Source organism: Argiope bruennichi, chromosome 10 (genome assembly GCF_947563725.1).
Source record: "Argiope bruennichi chromosome 10, qqArgBrue1.1, whole genome shotgun sequence".
NCBI classification, from domain to species: Eukaryota; Metazoa; Arthropoda; class Arachnida; order Araneae; family Araneidae; genus Argiope; species Argiope bruennichi.
Window position 1 is genome coordinate 17,404,791 of NC_079160.1, and position 24,297 is coordinate 17,429,087.

Sequence of the window (24,297 nt, forward strand, 5' to 3'; positions counted from 1 at the left end):
ATTTCAGGGACATTTTTGGAGAAAATGTGAGAGACTGATGGAGAAGTAGAAGTGAATTTCTTAATTTATTCCTGTATCTAGAGTTTGATCTTTTTCTAGAGCACGTTTTGAAAATTGCGAAACTTTCTGGTATGGTTTTTGTTATGATCCGCGTGTTTGGGAAAGTGGCTAATAAAACAACAAATGACGTCAAACTTTGTCTACTGTTTTGTTTCGAAAATGAATTTTTTTAAACTTCAAGATCTTTGCCAACTAATTTATTCTAGCTTTTATTTTTATTAGTTAGGGTTTTGAATATTTTAAATATTATTTGTGAATTTTTAGAACAATTTATTTTTGCAATTATGGCACTTAGAATGATAAAGGAAAATTTATTTTTAACTCTCTATAATAAATTATATCAGGTATTGCTATAAAATTAGCTCATTTTCTTTTTATTAATTTTTCCTTTAAATATTAAAAATAATATTGTCGAATTAAAAAATAAAGAGATTATGAAATGCGTACATTTATTTGAAATTCTCTTTTATTTTTTGCTCACTGTCGTTCCGATGGTTAGATATTTTTATAGGTTGATTTTTGAAACCTCTTGTCCCCCGAATTGTCTATATATATATATCGTTTTATGCGTTATAACTATACAAACGCCCCCTGTTTCCATTCTCCTTTCCAAGTCCATTGTAAACGATTTTAAAATTCATTCTGAATTCATTTATGCAGGTTCTAAAAAAAAAAATCAATAAAATTTGCAAGTTATTTGAATATGCGATTTTGTTTAAAAAAACTATTATGATTATAAAGATGTTAAATCATCCTTTTATACTTTCTCTTATACGAAGTATATGAATCTCCATGTTTCAGACCTTCTGAATCTGAAAGACACATTTTTATCATTATGTCTGTTTGTAAACACAATAACTCAAAAACGATTTGAGCTAGATGGCTGAAATGTGTTACATGGAATTACGTTGAAATTTATAGATTTCTATCAAATTTTGAACGAAATCCACGAACATTCAAAGTAAACCTGTCTGACTTGATGTTCATGTGCAAGTAAACTCGTTAACTACAAAACATCTAAGCATCTAAAATCTAGATTTTGTTGAATTTTGGACAAAATCCATCAAATGGTTGACAGTCTGTCTGTCTTTACCTCCGCTTGTATGTAAACACAATAACTCAACAATGCGATAAATTAAACAAATGGTATTCAGTATGTTATTATGTGGTTGTAATTATAGTTTTGTGCTAAATTTTGATTTAAATCGGCATTTAGAAAGGCATCCAAAATACATATTCTCATTATAAATTCAGTAAAATTGCTGGAATCTTGCCAAAAATTTATATTTCGTAATTATCTTTCCCTAAGCAAGACATTCTCTTATTCAAAATATGGCATCGCTCCATATTTTTATGCAGAGACAGGAACTAGTAAGCGAGAAAGTTTCAGAAAAACCACTCCCGATTTTTACATTTGTTTCTTTTAAGTTGAAAATATTCCTTTGTGTGGCATTTCACCCAAGTTTTACATTCTCCCGGGTCGTTTGTACTTGATATTTTTAAGGAACGGTGATTACTATAATTCCTTTTTCATAACTTAAAAGTCTCATAATAGGATGTAATTCTTATAAATCAGCCCTTCGATCCCACTTTTAGACACATTGATAATCGACACTCAAAATCGATCAGTGTTTGGATCATTCAGGTTTACATCATTTAATGTTTTTTTTTTCTCACCAACTGCTCATACTTTTCTTTTCAATAATTGCATTTTTTACTTCGACGTCGAAACAGATTTTAAATTAAACATTATTTCCTTATCTATATTCAAAATGAAAAAAATAAAAATAATAATAAGTCGATTTATGAGCAATATAATTTAACAATTATAAAATAATAATTAAATAATCTTTTTTTAAATTGTTAATTCTACGAATCTGGTATTTGAACCTGGTAACAAGTCATAAAAATTTGAAATTGAAAAATAATGAGATTGGAATTACTTCTTAAGTTTGCGCTTGATTCTATTTAATAACTATGAACGTACGAGGAAGCAGTTGCATCATTTAAAAGAATTTTATCATATATTTGTATCATAATTATATAGAATTTCATTACATTGCTTGTATATTATATACTTATTAAATTGCATATATATATATATAATATGCAAATTTTATTTATTTATACAAACATGTGGCCATTTTCCATGAAACATTAAATCCTGTTTTTATTCACTAATTTCAAAAATCAAATAATTATTCATCTGTTATAAATAAAACATCATTTTTTATTTAATTAGGAATTCAAATGGGAGGAAAAACGTAATTTAAAATTCTATTTCATTAAAGCAATTATATTAAAAAGATTTTCTAACTCTTCCCCGAGTTTCGAAGGAAGCGAAAAAAGAAGAAAATGAATAGTTTCTTCTTTATTTCAAAATTCATTTTTCCCTCTAAAGAAAAATGTATCCAGAGTCCATTATTTCATTACTTTAGCTCTCGATGCTTTAATTAGAATAATTGCAATTTTTTATTCATGTTTTTCAACATTAAAGGAATGGAAAATTATTTAAGTTTTCATTCCTCATTTCAGAAACATATTTGCAAGTGATATTAATTTTTGGTGAAAGGTTGCATTTCGTGAGTCATTTTGTGCGTGATGAAGACTGTTTCGGAATTTTTGAAGTTTCATAGATTGACTTTTTTTCCTCCAAATGTTTGACCTGTAATTATTAAAGATTACATCTTTTATTCTGGAAAAAAGAACTTTATTTGAAAAGATGTTCGTTTGCTGCTTGATTAAAAATTGTGTTAGGTTCTTTTTTTCTCGTGATGATGAAAAGAATAGAATATTGCATTTACTATATTAAATGAACATGACTGGAAAAGGCGCAATTTGATGGAAAAGTAAATGAAATTCAATATGTTCTTGTATTTCGTGGTCAGATTTAATAGAAAGAAAAATGTTAAATGATGAAACAGTTGGGAGTGGAGGGGTGGGGGTGGGGGCAGAGAATGAACACATGAAAAATTCGTGAAAAGAAAATGTCTTAGATTAGTTATGCAGTTAGAAAATCATCTTAAGATTATTTAATCGTATAACTATTTTACAAAGTTGTTTAAAAAAAATCTTATATTTAAAATATTTATGCATTTTTATATGTAGTGTAACAAACTTTGTTTCATAAAAGTCGCTTTTTTTTATTTCATTTTGTAAAAGAAACTATGTTAACTGAATTCATTTGCACATATTTTTTGTTACAGATGTCAAAACATAAATCTTGTTTAAATTATTATTTTTATATTCATACTGTTTTCTAAACCAGTTTTTTCTGAACTGGAGTATCGTCACAGAATTCAAATATTTATTTGGAAACAAGTTTCCATCATCATTGGTAGTTATTAATTGTATTTATTTTTATTTAATATTAGCCGCCTTTGGCGACCAGCTGACTCGCTGGGAATATGATTTATATTCCATTTCAATTAAATCATTTTGACGTAATTTCGTGCCCATGATTCTGTCAAATTATCAAACATTAAAACCATATTATTTTAATAGTCTTGCATATGTTCTATTCATTGTTTACATGAACCTTCCTAATTTGGAAACCTTATGGCATCATAGAGATATTAAATCGCAATTCTTCAGTTCATACTTATAACTCTCGAGTTATTCCAAACTCTGTTTTTATCTGTCTTGTAAACTGCGTAGATATTAAACATGATCCATTTTCCTTAATCTTGAAAAAAAAAATTCAGCGATTAATTATTCGATGAAACGATTAAACTGGTTTGAATTTCAGGATAGCAATGGTATTGGTTAAAGTAAGGCAAAAGAAGGCTGTCAAAACCAGGATTCGTTTGCGCGACTATCGAACTGATATAATTAAACAACTAATTTTTTGAATATTCAAATGTTATGAAAGCCATTTTTGTGCAATAATGTTTTCGACAGTTATTGAAAAAAAAAAAAAAAAAACTATTTTTTTTAAAAAAAAAATTGCTTTGGAATGCACAGGTACTCTCTCTCTCTCTTTACTCTCCAGGTATATATACTCCAAATTTGATGGCTTAGGTCTAACGGTCTATCCTATTGAGTGCCCATGCACATGCGCACACATTCAACTTTATTATTAGTACAGGTATCTCCATCTGTTGGTGAAATTTTTAGAACACCGAATTAAAATTTTACTCTTTTTCTTTCACTTTTCCTTTTAAATGCAGATTTGTAACTTAATGAAAGATAATTAAGTAGATTTTTAAGTTTAACGAACGTATTTCCTTTACTGTTATACAATTTAATGACTGAAATTTCAACTTATAAAAACATAACCCAAAACATTTTTTCCTAATAATATTTTGTTAATCTTTTCCAGACATGTGATCTGGTGTCACTAGAGTAACGTTCTTTGCATTTCCTTTTTTAATTTGGACCTGAGCCAGTTACATGAAGCCTAAATACCGGTCTGATCTGGTTATAAAAGAATAATGAATGATTTTAATTTATTAATTAAGAAATTAATTTATCTGAAACAAATAGATAATTTTAAGCATAAAATATTTCTAAGTTATTTCTTTTTAATTTTTAATTTTTTTTTATTATTGAATTATAATTTCAGCCACAAAAGACTAACATAAACTAACTATAAATTCTTAGCGAAATTCCTTTATATAAAACATATTATGAATTGGTAAATATTATGATATATGATTAAAACTAGTTATTTTCAGTATTCATTGAAGTCATTTTTGATATATAAATGTTTCCGATATTTTAATTTTTTCTCTTTTAAAAGTAACTGTCTGAAATTCCGTTATTTCTATTTTGTAAACTTTTGCTTTCGTTTATTATTTTTTAAAGTGAAAATGCCCATCACCATTTTGTTAAACATGTTCAGAAAATTTCTTATTCCTTTCATCCTCTATATCAACTTCTTCCTTAATGACTTCGGTTAATTCCCTCTTAAACCTCAGCCATTTTTCTAATTTCAGCGGTGTAACAGTAAACATCGTAATTAAGCTTTCAAAAATTCTGATAATTGAATCAGTGTCACTCTCTAGAACGGAGTACAAAATCGGTGACACGCCGGACAGCCTTCGTTAATGGAACGGTGAATTTAAAGTGGGTGATTTTGTTCCTTTCCTTTAAATTAGCGATATTTAATGCCTTTTGGGTAATTATAATTTCCTTTGTTGCCAACAAGCAGTATTATTTCTAAAAAAGTTTTCTGAAGTCTTTTGTTTAAAAATGATAATTTCTTTGAAGAACTTTCAACTTTAAACAAGAGGTGTTTTTGAAAATAATATTAAAGTTATTTCTCTTCTATTATTCACTGGAAGCGGATGCATCAAGCATAGCATTTTGTACGAATAGAAGAGAGTGCGAGATTAATATAATTTATTATAAAACTTAATAAGGACTCAAAAATTTATTTTGAAAAATTCTTTGATGTTAATGGGTTTCTGAAAGTTCTTCAGAATCTGATTTCGATTCACGTTATTTTGTTATTTTAAATTATCTCGAATTTAAAAGAATTTTTTAAAATATCTGTGGGCGTGGTAAAATTTTTTGCTTATCTCTGACTTGAAGACATTAGCTTGCAAATCTTCTAAAGAAATTTTGTTGCAGTAATATTTTTTTCAAATCTCATAATTTGGGAAAGGGAGACAGCTCTGTTTTTGTTAAACTGCAAAGAGTCTGTATAAACTGCAAAGAGTCTGTGAAGAGTCTGTAACATATTCAATGTTAATAATTTGCCTTATTTCTAAATACTTATGTAAATGTATCGAAAATTAGAAATTGAAATTTATTCTCTATATTTTACAGCAGAAAACATATTTTTTTCTTAAGAGAAAAGCGCCTGTTTCTAAAATTAGACTTTATTTTATAAATATTTCCTAAAAATTCGATTTTAGTAGCCATGATATCCGCCATTATAATGTTAGAAAAGTTTGGGTTGGTTCTCACCATTCAGTTAGTGTATGCTTTTTTCAAGAGACACAACATGGCTTCTGTGAAAAATCTCGAGGGAGGGGAGAATTGTATGTGTTTCAGATAAATAAAAACAACCGTGTAGTTCGAATGACGCGATAGAAAATCTTTTCATTTCATTTTGGCATCCTTAGTTTTTCAAGCTTCTAGCCCGTTGTATAGTTAAAAGTAAAAAGTATTTTAAAATGACTTAATAATGGAGTTGTTATTCTCTGTACAATATTTTAGCATTCTTATGAATGAAACAGATATTGTGTTTAAAAGTTATTGCTTTTGACAAAACTATACTATCTTTAATCTCTTGTAGAGTGAAAACGTAAGTCTGAAAAGCGCGTTTTAATTTTTTATGTGTGTTTTTGAAGCAATTTTCTTCGCTTTTGGTGGATTCCTTTCAAAAATATTCAGCAGATAATTCTGAGTTTCTTTTTTCCCCCTTCCTGTTTTACATATTACAGAGTTCTTTAAACAATTTTTCTACTAGATGGCGCCACTACTTAGAAAGTAAAATTTGATTAAGTGAATTATTTAACTGAAAATTAAATACAGTTCTTTAATTACATAATTAATAGAGAAAATATTACACTTCCGTATTTCCATTAACCCTTCACCTGCTTATCTCGCAATTTCCGCTGGTTGACAATCAGTCCATTTTCTATTGCATCCCACATTTTTTGCAGTTTAGTGTGTAGCTTTATATAGTAGTTTAACTTTATATAGTATGAGTTCACTTTGTTTGAAAAATATTTAACTTACTTGCAAACATTACATCTAAATAGTGATTTTTAAAAATTACGCTGCCAGAGGGTTAAGAATTAACAAAATTGCGAAATTCTATTACATTAGGACCTGGGAGGGGAGGGAGATCGATTACAAAATTTTATTTTCATCAATATGTGAAACAAATCAAGTTAAATGAAAATGCTAAAAAGAAATCCAAGCGTACCCATTCGTATGAATATCCTTGATTTAATTAAATTAGTGCAATTATCTGAATGAAAATACTATTGGAGGCAAATATAAGAGATTGGAATTAAAAACTTGCAACTGTTGGAACTGATAAATTTCATAGCATCTATAACCTAAATATATACCCATTTAAGCGCTAAATGATCCTATTTAAATTGGAAAAGCAATTTTAAAATGCAATTGATTCATGTGGCTTTTGTGCCATCATTTTATTTGTAATTGAAAAAAATATGCTTTTATATTTTATAAAATTTAATAAATAGTTGTATGAATTATACAAACTTCAGTTTTATATGAACAAATAAGAATGTTTGTTTTTCACATCTTATTCATTCTATCTTAATCCAAAATGCTCTTTTTATCTCCTGTTTTTTGCTCCTATTTTCAGTTTTATCAGATTCGTATTCTGCGTCTTGAAAGTATTGTGTAATCCAAGGCTTTTTTTTTTATCATAAAATATGATGCTAAGATTGCCATCATATTTTATTTTGTTGGATAGTTTCGATGTGATAAATTATCTGCTACTGTAAATCCAGAGATTTGTTTCTCTATAAAGGATGTTATCACAACCAAAACTGTCCTTTTTTTTTTCCCCATTTAAAAATGTATATATATATTTTATTTCACTTTGTTATAATACTGAAAAAATGAAAAAAAAACAACATTTTTACAAATGTATTTATTACTTTATTTATAATGTGCGCGATTTCTTTCGGAATTTTAGAAATAACGGATAATTTTGTATTTCTGTTTCAGTGTTAAATTAATTTTTTTAATAATAATTATTTCAGAATTATTTTTTTTAACTTTTGTTTAATAATTTTTGAGAAACTTGATTAAATAATAAAAGCATGAAATTAAGTGTTGCGTAAATCAAAAATTCACAAAATCCTTTCTTTTAAGCGAATTTATACTTTTAACCCCTTAACTGTTTTCTTTTCTTTACTATCGAATAAGATGACACCTTCTATTTTGGGATTATTTTTTTTATTTTGATTCAAATGGAAATCCATTGAATACTTGATTTATCTATGTAATTTTAATATTGAATTATAATCGTTATGAATGGTTTATTTTTTGCTTACAACTATCAAAATTCGATCAATCGATGCACGTATGGCACTCGGCAAAATAATTAAGCGCTTAAAAAGCGATATTTGGTGCGATAGTTCAGATGTAGCTATGGCAATCACAGCAATGATATTTGGCATGAAGATATTCGTTATGGATTCAAATCATCTCGTAGCTCAACTTTTAAACTTTAATGAAGAAAATTTTAATTTAATATTCGGTGCTATTTTGAATGATTTTTCTTGCATATTTATCTGAATATCGTTTTAATGATTGTAACGATAAATAAATGTATAACAATTGAATAGAACATAATTTTTCTTTCTGATGTGGTTTTTTTTCTCTATATATAGAATAATTTACTAAATTTTAAGAATTTTCAAATTATTGTGAATTTTTCCAAAAACTAAAATATTTACATCTGATATTTAAATTTTGTTATCTTTTTTGCAATAAACAAATCTTTGAATTAGGTAAATAATTATGCATCGAATTACTATTTCGTATGCAAAGGGTTAATACATTAAGTCTTAATTTAATTTGAATTGGTTTAATTCAATAAACTTGTACCGAAAGTGCCTTACAAATTATTGATTTTTACTATCGAGAACTTAAGCTTGTATCTTCTTACAAACTGCGGTAATACTTTAATTTCATAAATCTATTAAACACGAAAAGTCAAAGATAACAGCCTGTAATAAAATCCCAGGAGTTTTGTAAATTAAAATTCTATCAGTATTTCTCTGCAAATCTCCGTCATGAATGTTTGAATCCAGTCTTAACGTGATTTTGAAGCGAATGTCATTTGCATATAAATTAGAGTAGAAGTAAGTCTCAAGAGCCGCTTTAAAATTAGTGAATATCTGCGAGCTTCTAAATAGCATCAAAGGATCTTAATATTATTACTCGATCGGGCAGGGATTGTATAATATCATTGTGATGAGATATTGCCTAGCTTCAGGAACATCAATTGAAAAAGGAATGAATAACGAATGTTAGCTTTGAAAGCATTTAATATTAAATCTTCACAAAACGTGGAAAATAAGCATTATTCGTTTACAGAGAATAAAATAGTTTCTAAAAAATTTTCCGTGAGAAATTGCGTTGCGATTTAAAATTTAGTTTTAATTAAGCTAACTTATTAAATATTCTGCTTGTACAAAGCATTTTCATTCTTCCAGAAGGTTTTGAATTCACTTTATATATTTTATGTTTAAATTTTATTTTGAATTCTCCAATAATGTGATGCTAAAGAAAAATTTCGTCAATTTTTAAAGTAATATTTGAACTTTTAGTGATATTTAATAGAAAACTAACTGCCTTCAATTCGCTTTTCTGATAACCCAATTCTCACAGTAAGCCTTGAAAAAATATTAATTTTTAAATAAAACATGGAAAAAAAGGTCTTAATTTTCTATTCTATTAGCAAAAATTACTTTGGCCTTCTTTCAGTACATAATTCTGATATTCTACTACATAAAGCATAATTTCTATAAATTTTAGAGCAAATTCATATTGATATTAGTATATTCAGTGTATGTAAAAGTTATCTTTAATGATTTTGAAAGTAACAAAAAACATGGTATAAGCATTAAGCTGTTGCAATTTCAGTTGTATTTTGAAAGATCTTTCGCATATGAAGTATACAGAAAATATTGTAACCGTCAGAAACATGGAAATCGAGATTTTAATGAATCTTTATGTTTTAGATCTCCCTGAATTTCGAAACCACATTTTTGCCATTATGTTCGTCGGTCTGTCTGTGAGAAAGATGACTAAAAAATACTTTGAGACAGACGTATGAAATTTGGTATGCGGTCTTTGCATCAAGCGTGTAGATTTTTATTAAACTTTCAGCTAGTTCTGTTTAGAAGTCTGTAGTCTGGCTGTTCGAATATAAGTTAATTCGATAACCATAAAACGAAAAGAGCTAAAGGTTGAAATTTGGTGCACAAATTTGCCACTAATAATGTAGACACCGATCAAATTTTCAACCAAATTGAACAAATGGTTGATCGTCTCTCGGTATGTACTTACAGAAATATTTTGAGGCCGCGGTGGCCTGGCTTGTGAGCCGTCGGATTTCAGGTTCGAGACCCGATTTCACAGAAGAACCATCATGTAAGAGGGTCTGTTGCGCGTAAAATCCGTCATGACAAACGTCCTCCCGCTGGTGTGGAGAGGGGGGGGGGTGCCAGCTCAGGTGTCGTCCTCGTCATCTGACCGCCGTTGAAAATGAGGAGGTCCGTCCCAAAATAGCCCTAGTGTTGCTTTACAATGGGACGTTAATATAACTAAACTACGCTTCAGAAATATTTAAACGTAGAAACTCGAAAACATAATGACTTAAATACATGAAATTTGGTATGTGATTTTGTGACTGCAATTGTATAATTTTGTGTCAAATTTTGGTTTTAGTCGGTTGGAAAAAAACGCACCTAAAACTTAATTCGATTTTCGGATTCTATAAGAGGAATTAATCGTCAAAGCACTCGCTGGCGATCACTCGATAGATTCAGTAAAAATGCTAAATCATGTAAAAGTTCAATATTTCGTGACTGTTGTACAAGTTTTGTATGCAAGAAAGTTTTGGGAGACTACTTCTGGTGGGGTATTTTTTATTCCCTTGTTAACGAGCACGCTTTGATTTAAACCTCAATTTGTTTCCGAAGAAATGACCTGCCTGCGAACTCAAGATATATAATGTCATCATTTTCTTGGTTTTCTATATCTCTAAAATCAACTGCGAACTCACATTCTTAGCATTTCACAATGGATCCTTCTTTAAAATTTTGAAAATAATTAATTTGTTAATATATAATATAAATCTGCTCCTGAATAGTAAGTGAATAGTATCGGTATCAGAAGTATGTATTTTGATAAGAGACAGACATGCATATATTGTTTCTTTTAGCCTCTCTCTTCTTTTACAATCTTTCTCCATTTCAACAAATGCACTCGCCTCTCTTAGATCGACGAGCAGTGATCAACTAGTCAGAGCCTTGCTATAACACAAAGTTGCAAACATACTATTATTAATATATAGTTGGAATAATAAGTACTTCCATAGAAATTGTATTGACAGTAATTTAATTAAAATTTTTATGTTCCCGATTGTGGTTTTTAACTATACCAAAGAGCCATCAGGTATAGAACTTACCATTATCCTTAAAACCGTCTGTTATTTACATTGTTTTTTAGAGTTACTTTGTTATTATTTTCTCCCATTTTTAAAATGAGGCTGGAAGGGAAAAGCTTCGATTTTCGCAGGAAATTCTTGTTCTTGGTTAATTAGCATCCTAATTAAAAGTCTGTGATCTCTTCGGGTATATTTTAAAAGTCCACGAAGTCTCACATATCATTTCGACTTGAATTATTTTCGCAAGTTCTTAAAAGATCTGAACGGAATTAATGCGCTAAGCTCTTACGGAATTCACTTCGGTTCTGAAAATCTTTTAAAATTCCACTTTTTCTTTTATCGATTTGGAACAAAGCTTTTTTTTTTTTTTTTTTTTTTTTTGCCCTCTTTATCCATTAAAGTGTGGAGCGAAGTGTAGAATTTATTTTCGAATATTCGAAAGACGACTTTTAATTTCGGTTTATTTTTTTTTTTTTCTAAACATTTCCATCTTTTTTTCCAGCCCCTGCCTCTATTCTTTTGTAATTTTATCTCTATTTCTCCTGCCTCTTTTTCTCTCTCTCTCTCTCTCTCTCTCTCTTTCGTTTAAGGAAGCGTTTTCTGTGTATATAAATTAGAGTAAGAAAAAGATCGTTTTCCTTTTTAAACTTTTCTCTTTATAGCTAATGCTTTTTTTTTTTGTACGTCACTTTTTTTACAGAAATCTGAGGCAAATACACTGAGCCATTTTTTTTTATTACTAATCTGAGAGATAAAAGAATTCATTTATTTTTCGGAATATTTTTGTTGCTTTGTCTATAACACTTTAAATGTTAAATCTGTATACCAAATTTTTTTCATGTGGCTTTTTACTTTCTGCTATACGAACAAAGTATAGAGTATATAGCAAAGTCAGAAAAGTTCAACTCGAGTTTTCTACGAATTACCTCATTATAAACCTCATTGAGTTGGAAAAGTTCATTTTTTTGGTCTTTCCATCGTTCTACCCGTCTATCTTTGTCAAGGATGACTCAAAAATGCTTTGAGCTAGATGGATAAAATTATAAAATTTGATATACGTATTTTTTATACGTATACATAGTAAAATCTAGAACCAAATTTGTAGACTTCTTTTAAATTTTCATCAAAATCTGTTCACAGGAAATCTATATCTCCATTTGTTCGAATATAAGTTAACACGATAACTACCAAACGAAGACAGCTAGATGGCTGAAATTCGGTATACAGATTTAGCATCTGTATTGTAGACGCTCAATCAATTTTGTGCTGAATCCAGCAAGGGGTTGTCCGTCTATACTTTTAGAAGTAAGTAAACGCAATCACTTAAATATATCAATTTTAGCTTGTGATTTTGTGACTACCAGTGTAGCTTTGTGTCAAATTTTTGTTTCAATCGGCTTGGGAAAATGCTTCTAGGATACAATTTTGCTTTTCGGATACTATTAATCGCACGCCAAAACTCACGTTAGGAATCACGTGATAGATTCAATTAAAAATGCTAAATTCACGCCAAAGGTTAATATAGGGTGTTCATTAATTATTGTAGGGGTTTCCGTACCTCATAACTTTCGAATAAAAAATATTATGCAAAAACCGATTACGTATTCTTAAATTACAACTCAAAGAATTTTATTAATGATATTAAAGTGTAAAGCTTGCACAATTTGCACTTTGTAGGCATTCAGCTGAAGGCGATTATGTATTCGTAAATTCGCTGAACAAATTTTGACTCGAATTGAGGGTGATGAAAATTACCTTCGGAAATGGTTCTTCAGTGACGAATCCACTTTCCATGTGTCAGGAAAAGTGAATAAACATAACTGTAGAATATGAGGCTCGGAGAACCCGCACGATTATCAAAAGTCAAAATTTGTTCAGCGAATTTACGAATACATAATCGCCTTCAGCTGAATGCCTACAAAGTGCAAATTGTGCAAGCTTTACACTTTAATATCATTAATAAAATTCTTTGAGTTGTAATTTACAAATACGTAATCGGTTTTTGAGTAATATTTTTTATTCGAAAGTTATGAGGTACGGAAACCCCGACAATAATTAATGAACACCCTATATTTCGTAACTATTGTGCGCCAATACCATGCAAAGCGTGTTCTGAGATAATACCTTTATTGAGAGTATTCGAGAATGTTTTGGGGGGACCATACCCACAGATTGTATTTTGTAATTATTTGCTCACTTGCTTTAAAGCATGCATTCGGTTAATGGACTTCGTTGAAAAAATGGGTGGACATCTAATTTTTGGCGTAAAAATTTGGCGTGTAAAAACGACATACCAATTTCATCGATCTCAAAGTGTTTTTGACTTATCCTTTCATAGGTACACTTAATTCCAAAAATGTCCTTTCCGGCCTCCTGGAAATCTGAAACATGGAGATTGGTTAAAATCTCGAGGTCAAAGTTTTTTGAGGATTACAAACTTTGTCTATACATATTTCATATACGAGCAAATAATTAAAATAATTGTAAAATTAGGTTAATTTGCAGATATGTCATATGACATTAACTTCTCTTCCAAACTCGAAAATCGATTCCATTTTATGTGTAAAATTTAGTTTGTAAATTTAAAACTTGCCGCTCGTTCATTTACCCAGTAAATCTTACACATTTGTCGCACATTCTATCTTACATTTACACAGTAAATCGTAAAAGGTTTGGTGCGCGTTCAGCCTTACATTTGAACATTAAAACACCATACCAGTGGGCTTGTTTCACGTTCATTCTTACATTTGCACTCTTACATTACATTGCATTACACCCCTGGTGTAGCATGTAAGTTTGTAAAAGTGATAAGCTTCTCAAATTTGCCCTCAGAATCTGACTTAAGCTCAAAATTACGTGCAACGTAAAATAGTATTCAAGTTACTTCAAAATGGAAGTTAATATAGCGGTACTAGATTATTAAGGCTATTGTTTTACTACAGATAAATCACTTTTCCCTGAAATTTTATAATTAAATAAAATCATATATGCGTAGTTTTGAGCATATAAGTCAAACTCAATAGTTTAGGCAAGAAAATTCATTATAATAAATACATTTAAATAACATATGAAAGCTGTATTTGTTAAACTTACTTTAAATAATCCCCATTATAGAAAAGTATCTTGAATCTAAAAAGCTACTAGTTTTTAAAAGATGTAAAAGGACTTTTGCGGGAGCGACATATATTATGCTATGAAGCCATATGTGCAAATAAACCTCTACTGGCCATAAAATTAAACATGCGACGATAAAGTCGTGTTTTTTTGTGTATTGAAGTAATAATTCTTTATAACGTTATCGCGAAGTGTTCCAGTAGCCCTTTTTCTTTCTCTCTTTCTTTCGCATTTTTTTCCCGCTGATGGAATAAATCTGAATCGCGTTTCTTGGAACTATTTAAGATGAAGTCCGGTGAGTAAGATTTTAATTCGAAAAATCCCTTTAAAAAGCTTTCTTAGTAACGAAAATCCAAAATATTCCAACATTTAAAATGTTCGTTGTTGAAAATTTAAATAAACGAATCGTTATATGTCAGTTTTGGGCACTTGTTTTTGTTTCATGCTTTTAAAGATGGATTTTTATTATTAGTCTTTGACTTTCTAATGAGCTAAAATTTTGATGTGCGCTGTGTTAGTTTGGCTATTTTCGATGTCAGTGCACTATTTTAATATTTACAAAACGTAAATAATCATTAATTTAATTTTAATTCTCTCATTTGGTAATGAAAATGTGACAAAAAATTGATTCTAGATTCTCTAATAAATTGTAAATTAAAGACCGAATTGTAGAAAATAATATTAAAAATTCTGTTTAGTATACTTATAAAAAAAAATGTGTCTTTTAAGACTACGTTTGTTAAATTTTTAAAATTGTTTTTCAATTTCAAATTATGATACTTTTTGCAAGAAATTTAATAATGTTTATCCATACTTTCAAATTTTATTAGAATATTTTTATTTTTTTTCCTGGTAGAAGTTCATACAAACATATAATTAAACTTTTTATTGTACTGTATTTTTTATTGTTTTATTTTTATAGCTGTTTCAAAGATTTTGTATTATGCCAAGAATTATTTCATTGGAAATAAAATTTTCGCAATATAAGAGATACGCAAAATTAGAAAAGTGTTTTTTTTATCCAAAGAAGTATTAATTATTAATAAATAAAAAGAAATGTTATATAATCATTTAATAATTTTTATAATCTAATTTATGAAGAGCAGAAGAATTATATATAATTATTTTCGCTTAACTGTATTTTTCAAACTTACTTCATTTTTCTTGTCTCTTATAAGTATAAAAGATAAGAAATCGCACAAATACGAAACATAAAACTTTTCGAAACTTGAATATTATTTTCATGACGATTGCACAAATTAGTGCTTTTTCAAGTGCATATTATAATAATGCTATCATTTCATTTCAAAATGAACTTCTTTTCCTTGTTCATATTCAATAATGAATAAAGCGTCTTAAATTCCACACCTTGTTCTTTATTGCCCATCCCTTCTCTCTTTCTTGGTCCAAATACGTTTTTTTTTTTTTTTTTTTTTTTTTTTTTTCCATATCTTTTACTTTTTGACTTGTTGACTGCGTGTGTTTTTGTGTTATTTTTAAGTGTTTATTATCTATTTTAATCAGCGCGAATGGTCACTGCCGAAACTTTCTCGTACATTCACTAATAAATGTACATATATATTATTAACGGCATGCCATTTCGCAAACAGTAGTTACAAAAAAGATCGTTATGTTCTACAGTAGTTACAAAAGCTTTGCAAAACTTTTCTCGGCGATTGATCGTTGAAATAGAAATGATGAACAAGTACTAAAAAAACAACTGAATGTATATTTTAAACATCTTTTTCCCAGCCTATTAAAACCAAAATTAAAACAGAATTATAATTGTAATCACCTATCGGATTTCATATATTTAAATCGTTGCATTTTTGAATTAACGCGTTTACATGCTTATAAAAATTCAGACCAACAGACGGTCAATGCCTTGGTGAATTTAGTTCCAAATGTGAAAGATGTATCTACGCATTAAGTGATAATTCTGTGCATCAAATTCTATCTATCTAGCTCTCTTCGTTTTGTAGTAATTATATAACTTGAACTCGGTTTGCTAGATAGACAGATTTCCTCTGAATGGTTTTCATTCAGAATTTGAGAGAAATCTACAAATTGAATGTGGAGACCATATACCAAATTTCATCTGTCTCGTTAAAAGCGTTTTTAAGTTATTGCAATCGCAAACAGGCATAATTTCATACAGGCGTTTTTTTAAATTTTTTATTGTTTATTTATCTAAATAAATAAAAAATAAAAAAAAAATTCATCAAAATCTTGTACTCGAATTTTTTGATAATTGCCATATTTCACTCTTGTATACGATTATAAAAATGTAAAACTAATATGCACGTTAAAGTAATATATTAGCTTCGAGCAATTCAAAACAATTAAAATCGTAAATAACTGAAATAGCAACAGGTTTTTCTACTGATTTGTCTTTGATTCAGGATAATATAACTACAGTAAACTGAGTTACATTGGATTTGTGCTATGAAAACCCATATAATAGAGGCTACGTGAAATTGTCTTTAAACTGCATCTGGTCTTTTGGTAAAGTAAACAGAAAAGCCGAAGTTCTTTAAGACTGTTTTCAGGAAGCAGTCAACCGAGTCAAAACGTATTTTAGGTTTGACGTTTTTCGCCAAGAAATGTCTCAAACTTGTCTGAACAGCCTGACATGTGAAATAAAATGAAACGGTGTTTGTCGGTTGTTGTCTTTCCGAATGGAAAGCGAAATATTCTTGGAAAAAGTCGCGAACACTGAAAATAAACGTCTTCGCCTCATTTATTGCGGTTTTTTGCAATTATTTTTCCTGGAACACATTCTACGTGCTATTTTTAATTGTAGATCCATTTAGATAGACTGGCTTTAGTATTTGAACTTGCTTCAGAAGTATTTCTTAACGTAGGGTTAATTTAAATTACAAAATATATTTATTATTTGCTTCATGCTTAAATTCTGGCATATATTTCTATTTTTTTATATTTAGACACGCATTATTAGTGACCTAATAAGGGTTAAGGCGTTAATATGACCGATGAAAAGGATAAAAGGAAGAAAATTGTGGGCTTTCTAGGATTATGCATTCAGCAACATTATTCAAAAATTGGTAGACTTCTGTTCACTTTAGCAACGAATAACTGTTAGTTGGGTTAGTTACTGGTCTAATTTTTCCCCCTCTAAAGGAAACTCAGCAGTTTCCCTTGTTAAGTCTATTGTTATCTTCTTAGACTATGCATTTAACAAACATTATTCAAAAACTGGTAGATCACTGTGGATTTCAATAAAAAATGAATGTGGTTAAGCTAACTTTGGGGTTCATTTTTCTTCTTTCCCTCCCAGAGAAGCACAAATAGGTTAGTTTTCCTTAAAGAATTTATTCATTATTATTAAAAATAATTATTAAAAATTCTCTTTAAATGTTATTATGAATGTGATAGCATTGAACAGCGTGCTTTGCAAAGGTATAATTCAGTAAGAGGAATACGCCGAAGGATATGCTAAGAGTTGTTGAGAATGCCGTAATGCGATTTAACTTGCTTTCAGAAAATGATGGATGCCACATTGAACATGCTTTGTAACACATTTCAGAAACTTTTAAACACATTTAAAAAAAAAAATTTCTTCATGTCCTATTTTGTTTAACAATATTGCATACAGCGCCATTCCCCCTGGTGGTGAGTTTTTGAACTTCCTTTATACTGTTACGAAATTTCCTGGGTTCGTTTGGGTAGTGGAAGTTATATGGTGTGGATAACGCTCAATCAGCAGGCGGCAGTGGGAAAAAAAAACAAGTAGAAGCCTCTCAACCAATCAGGAACTTTCGAGGCGTATCTCGGTTCCTAATGGACGGATCGGGGAAATTCTTGATGTTTCGGGTATAATCTATTTTGTTGCCAAAGTCGCCAAATGGTCGCCAAGCTCTGTGACCTCCCACGCGACACCCGGACTCCATCTGATACAGATGACTGTAAAACAGTCTTTCTGGTGATGGAACCAACTATGCTGGAAAGCAGCATCACAGATTCGTAAAAATACTGTTACCAAGTTTGATAACATTTGGTCCAGTAGTTTTCATTTGATGACCATTTCAAAGTGGAACTTTAATTATAACCACCCAGTACTATATTTCGTTACTATCGTTCTCCAGTGTCATACAAGGTATTCGCGACTTTCCCCAAAATGTACTATTTTATACTGAGGAAGGTAAATAAGATCTTTATTGGAGAATATGCGAGAACGCTTCGGTGAGACCACTTACACTGGTTATCTAATTTTTTCATTAATTATTTTATTAGTATCTATGTTAAAACCATTTATTAAAAAATAAATAGTAAATAAATAAGGCCTCCCAAAAATTATTTTATCATTAGCTTCTTCACAAAAGGCGAATCTATCTATTCGGGATACTCGCGTTATTCATGAAGTCTGCTTTTAAATTTGGTGCAGCTGCGACATCCTAAAATTCATATAGAGTTGCACGCTAGGATAATCGACGCCAAAATCCGCATTCTATGCACATGAATAATTACTTTGTATAGAGTATTAGATATGTGAAACAAAGGCTTTGGCAGAAATTTCGATGAAGGTGTGTTGAGTAGAAAAGGGATGCTGCTAACGCCAAAATCCCGTCTTTGGGATTACAGTTATTGAGGTTTGTTAGCGAACTTAATGTTAGGATTACATTCCAACTCGATCTCAAATGACAGACTTTAAATTCCAATTTCATTTTATTTATGCATCTATTTATTAAGTACTTGCATGTATTTTGATCTTTTTTTTTTCACTTTAAAAAAGCATTTATTGAGGAAATTGGTACAATATATATATATATATATATATAAAAATATTTTCCTTCATTTTCTACAACTTTTTCCCATTTTCGTCCAATAAGGCTTACAACTGATTGTCTTCGAATGTTTTTGGTCCTCCAGGTCGTTCTTTGTCACTGACATCGAAATCACCACTCTTAAATCGTTGAAACTAAAACGGACAATCGGCATATGATGGAACAACATCATCATAAGTTTCTGTAAGTGTTTGATGTTCTATAAAGGCTTCGGCAACAGATTCCTTCAAATCAAACAAAAAAAAAAAGCAATAAATGTCGAAAATGCAATTTGGAGTGTTCCATGATTGGGGTCTTTATGCACTGAATAACTCATTAGTACTAAATGGAAAAATCTGTTAACAATAAATAGTAAATTGTTAAAACCCAAAACCATTTTCGTTTATATAGATACTTTTCATGTTTACCAATTGATATCGCTGGTTAAAATATATGCAAGTACCTAATATTTTGCTTATATGTCCTTATGATATGTACAACTAATTGCAAAATACTGCCATGCTTGTTTGTTATTTGGCGCTGTCAACTTGGCGAATTAATTAGAATTTCGACATTTTATCGGAATTAATTATAATTCAACCTGATTATTCAAAATATTAGTCAGATGCGATCCATATATGGGAAAAATGTTGTCGAATGTTGATTGATTATCCTATCATAAAATTCTTAAGACGATTTTGAAGGAATTTTATATTTGCTTAGAATTTTTTTTATGTGGTTAGAACCGAAATTTATGAAATTTTGGCCGAAAATGTATGTAAAAATATAAAAAAGGAAAAGGAATGAGAGATTGGATCATAGCTAGGCTCTTTGCGTAGGTCGAAACAGTTTTCCGAAAATTCCCCTGTTGCATTAGTCACAATTTATCATCTTTAGCTTCATGTAAATTTAGATTAAGTGTTCAATGAATAATTAAATGAAGTATGGATTATCTATTCATGACCAAAATTTTTATCTTTGAACAATTTCTCTAATTCATCCGTCTGATGTAGAAAAAGGATAAAAATCAATTACTTGATTCAATTAATGCTTTTCAATTAAGTGAGATCCTATAAAAGATAAATTGGTTAGCAAATATGAAAGGTTTTTAAGCTCCCGACACCTGCCTGCTTTTCTCCTTTAAAATTATTGAGATTTTCTCCTTTAAAAAACACTGAGAAGGCAGACATTGAATTGTCGTTTAGAATATTTACATTGAATTTACTCTATCTTTTAATATGTTGCGACATAAATCGTAAATATTTTATTTAAAAGTAGCTAACGATTATTTTAATAATTATAAATTTATTTTGGAATAAATAGTTGTAAAATTCAGAATGGCAGCAGTGATGCTTTTGGAACTTGTTGTTTAAAAACGATACTAGAATGTTGAATGAAAATAAGTTGATGTAAATTTGATAATATTATCTATAATGTAATAAGATTTAGTTTTATAGTAAGTTTGTCTTCATTTTATTTTTGTTGACGCACGAACACAACAAATATATCAATATTATGACTTGTCATCCTTTACTTTTATTAATGTTTTCTGTGAAAATTAATTTCAGTTAAGCTATTTTTGATTTTTATTTCGTTTACTGTTGAAAAGGTTTGGAAATTTTGGTGAACTTGAAGTATTATGGAAAACTTTGCTTTTTGAGTTAAATTGAAAAATAATTTAATATTTTGCGTATGTGAAAAATTCGAAAGGAGAAAAAATAAATAAGAAATCGAATTCTACAAAGAACTTGTATAAAAACATTTTTAAATAATCATATATTTCACAAATTTAAATAAAATAAACTTTGAAACAACTTAAATTTGTTTCTTATTGCTTTCTTCATTAAACTTGTCTAAGACGTATTGTGAAGATAAGTTAAATATATATGACGCAATGCGATTTATAATCAACTGAGATCTGAAATAATATATTGATTGCAATTCGATTTGAATGGAAAAAAGTTATGACCTTCTATTATTACACCAATACATGTTATAGAATTTGTTTGGGCTTTTTAAAGATGAATAAAATGAATATATTGCCATGTGACTTCCAAAACCAATCTAAGATGGGAAAATTACAATTTCTTGTATTTTAAAATCTATTGGTCTAATTTTAATTTCCCTCGAAATTATTTGGCTTGGAATTTATTTTCTAAAACAATTCCTTCTAGATTTTGATATGTTAAATATTAATATAATTGTAGAGGAATCACTGTTACCAAAGTAACGCTTTATCGACTACTCAAGACCTCTAATACTCATGTATGAAATGATGAATTGTTGATATAATTTTCATTCCGTTTGTCTTTTCATTTGGCTTTTGGAATTTCTTTTTTTCAAACAATTCCTTCTACATTTTGATATCCTACATATTAAAATAATTGTAAACGAAGTGCAGTTATTCAAACAATGTCTGAGCGATTCTACTCAGAACCTCGAATACTCATGTACTGTAGAATGAATTCATTGTTCCAAGTTTGAATCGGTTCGAATTGATTTGACTTTTGGAACTTCTTTTTTCTAACAGCTCCTTTTGGAATCTTAAATATTAAGAAAATTTTAAACGAAATGCGATTCTCGAAATAATGTTTGATCAATTCTGCTCCAAAACCGGTATTGCTCATATACGGAAGGATGTGTCAAAAGAATAAAACTTTCTTAAGCAAGATCTAATAAAGAGTTTCCGTCAAATGCACTCTAAAAATTTTTTTTTTCCTGAGCGCTCGATCTTTCGCGCTTCTTTCGGAACTTAAAAGCAAAAAATTTCTCCGGCGAAGATTCTCTTTCCTTTTCTTAGTCTTTAGAATCTAAAATAACCCGAAAGCACATAAAAAAATAAAAATAAAGTTATGCTCGCTGTAACGGCAACAAAAAAAGGGGGGGGGAGGGGAGACAAGAAATTGTGAAACATAAATTTTATGTTCTTTTCCTTTTCTTTTTTTAAATCTTGGATTCTTGTTTCATACGTGCGCGCCTTTGTGCTTTGGGACCCTGCTCCTCTTTTCGAAAGCTGGCCAATCAATACCATCAAAGTGACCTTGCAGTTCTAATTGTGGGGCGCGCAACGCCCCGGTGTCATGTGCAAGGGCATTTTCGAATTCCTTAAGTGTGTTTTCGTGTCCCTCCGGTTTCCTGTTTTTCAACGTTTTTCTTCATAGTTCTTTATAGGTTTCATCTTTGTCTGCTCCGTCTTCGTTCCCGGGGTGTTGGAAATGCCTTTTTGAAATCGAACAATTTGTATTTGGGTCAGGGGCACAAGATTTTGTGGGAAAGATTGCTTTTGTTGTTGTTGTTGTTATGTGCTGTGTGTTCTATGTTTCGATTGTTGTTGTTTTTCTCTGACTTGCGAAATCCTTGTTTGTTTTTTGTGAGAAGTAACATAATTTAAAGTACTATTCACTTTCTGACAAAAATAAATATATTAAAAGCTGTTTTTTGGAATGAATAAGTCACTGCGATTTCTTAGCGCGGTTTGACAAAAGGTGAATTTTTCTGGCATAAACTGTTATTTGTAAGTTAAAGAAAATTAAAGGGAAAAAAAAAACAATTTAGAAACGCTTTATGTGCAAAAGTATTCATTTTATGCAGATTAATTAATTTCATTCAGAAAATTAAGCTTTTTTATTCTTTATTCATTTATATCTTTATCATTATCCATTGTCATTTAAGAGCAGATAATTGCAATATGATTCTATGCGATGACGTTTTTTAATTATTACAATCAGGTACTATTTGACTTCAACATACTGGAGAGGGTTAAATTCTAACTAATATCTTTCTTATAATAAAATTTTTTCTTTAAAAAACTACATATTAAACATTTGTATAAAAAATTTAATTGCTATTAAATAATTTCCATCTAATGTGCTTATCAAATGTTAGTGCTATTCATTTGATCCAATCATTGAATTAAGACCTATTATTTCTCCTGGTTAAATTTAATTTGCAAGTAAACGTTGTCTATCGCTTCTTTTATAAAATAAATTATTTATTTATATTATATCATGGCTTTGTGAGTGAAAAAAGCCTATTGGTTGATCTAAATTTAAATTGTAAAATCATTAATTGGCTGATTAGATTATTATTGATTTTGGGTCACAAATAATCATTCGCATCTTTCCTATTTCTGAGTTCTCCAATATTTTGTCTATTATTGAATCGAGTTTAATAAGACAACTATTGATGTTATGATAAAATGTAAATAACTTTGATTTTTATTTGAATCACATTATTTTTGGGAGGGCTTTGAATTTTTTGAAGAATTCATTATCAACTACAGAGAATTATGTTTCCTAGAAAACTGAATATCGCTTTCAAAATCGTAAATCTTTTTAGATTAGCAGAATTAATTATTATCGTTTGCAAAAAGGTAAATAAGGTACTTGTTAAATATATTTAAAATAAATAAAAAAAATAAAGTAAATCATTCAAAAAAAAACCCTAACAATTATTTTGAATTGAATATATTTAACCATCTTGGATATAAAAAAAGTCTTAAAACTTTGTAATTTATAACATAATTTTTTGTCCATCTTGTTGTTCCATTTTGGATAGAAAAACCTTCTCTCCCGTCCCCATTTTTGTCAGAGTAATGTTGCCACGACTTCTAATTCAAAAAAAATAAAAATAAAATGTAACTTTTATTAATGATTGTAGGAAGGAAATTCAATTAACAATAATTAATTATTTTTAACGAAAAAAAATGAATAAATTTCCTTGCAGTCTTTTAAGGTACATTTCTTTACTTAACTATTTTTGTTTAAAAAGCTGAATAGTCTGGTAGCATTAGATATTTTGTGACCCTAATATTTTTTCCGGGTCTAATTTACAGAAAAAAATATTATTATATAAGGAAGGAATTTAAAAATAAATATTATATTATATAAGGAAGGAATTTAAAAATAAATATTATATTATATAAGGAAGGAATTTAAAAAAGAAAAATATTATATTATATAAGGAAGGAATTTAAAAAAGAAAAATATTATATTATATAAGGAAGAAATTTAAAAAAGAAAAATATTATATTATATAAAGAAGGAATTTAAAAAAGAAAAATATTATATTATATAAAGAAGGAATTTAAAAAAGAAAAATATTATATTATATAAAGAAGGAATTTAAAAAAGAAAAATATTATATTATATAAGGAAGGAATGTAAAAAAATATATTATATAAGGAAGGAATTTATTCCATTGTTTGTTGCATATGAAAACATTTTT

At 29.0% G+C, this 24,297-nt stretch overlaps 1 protein-coding gene across 10 annotated transcripts in view; it reads left to right on the top strand.

The window, feature by feature from the left end:
• Positions 1-24,297, top strand: part of LOC129989276 (adenosylhomocysteinase-like 1) — a 369,980-nt gene that overhangs the window by 302,677 nt on the left and 43,006 nt on the right. The window contains exon 1 of one of the 10 annotated variants that reach the window (XM_056097697.1): positions 14,463-14,582. The exons of the other annotated variants lie outside the window; for them this stretch is intronic. Coding sequence (XP_055953672.1) covers positions 14,573-14,582 — 10 coding nt within the window. The 5' untranslated portion in view covers positions 14,463-14,572. Of the gene's footprint in view, positions 1-14,462; positions 14,583-24,297 lie in introns of those variants that run through there. 10 annotated transcript variants of the gene reach the window in all.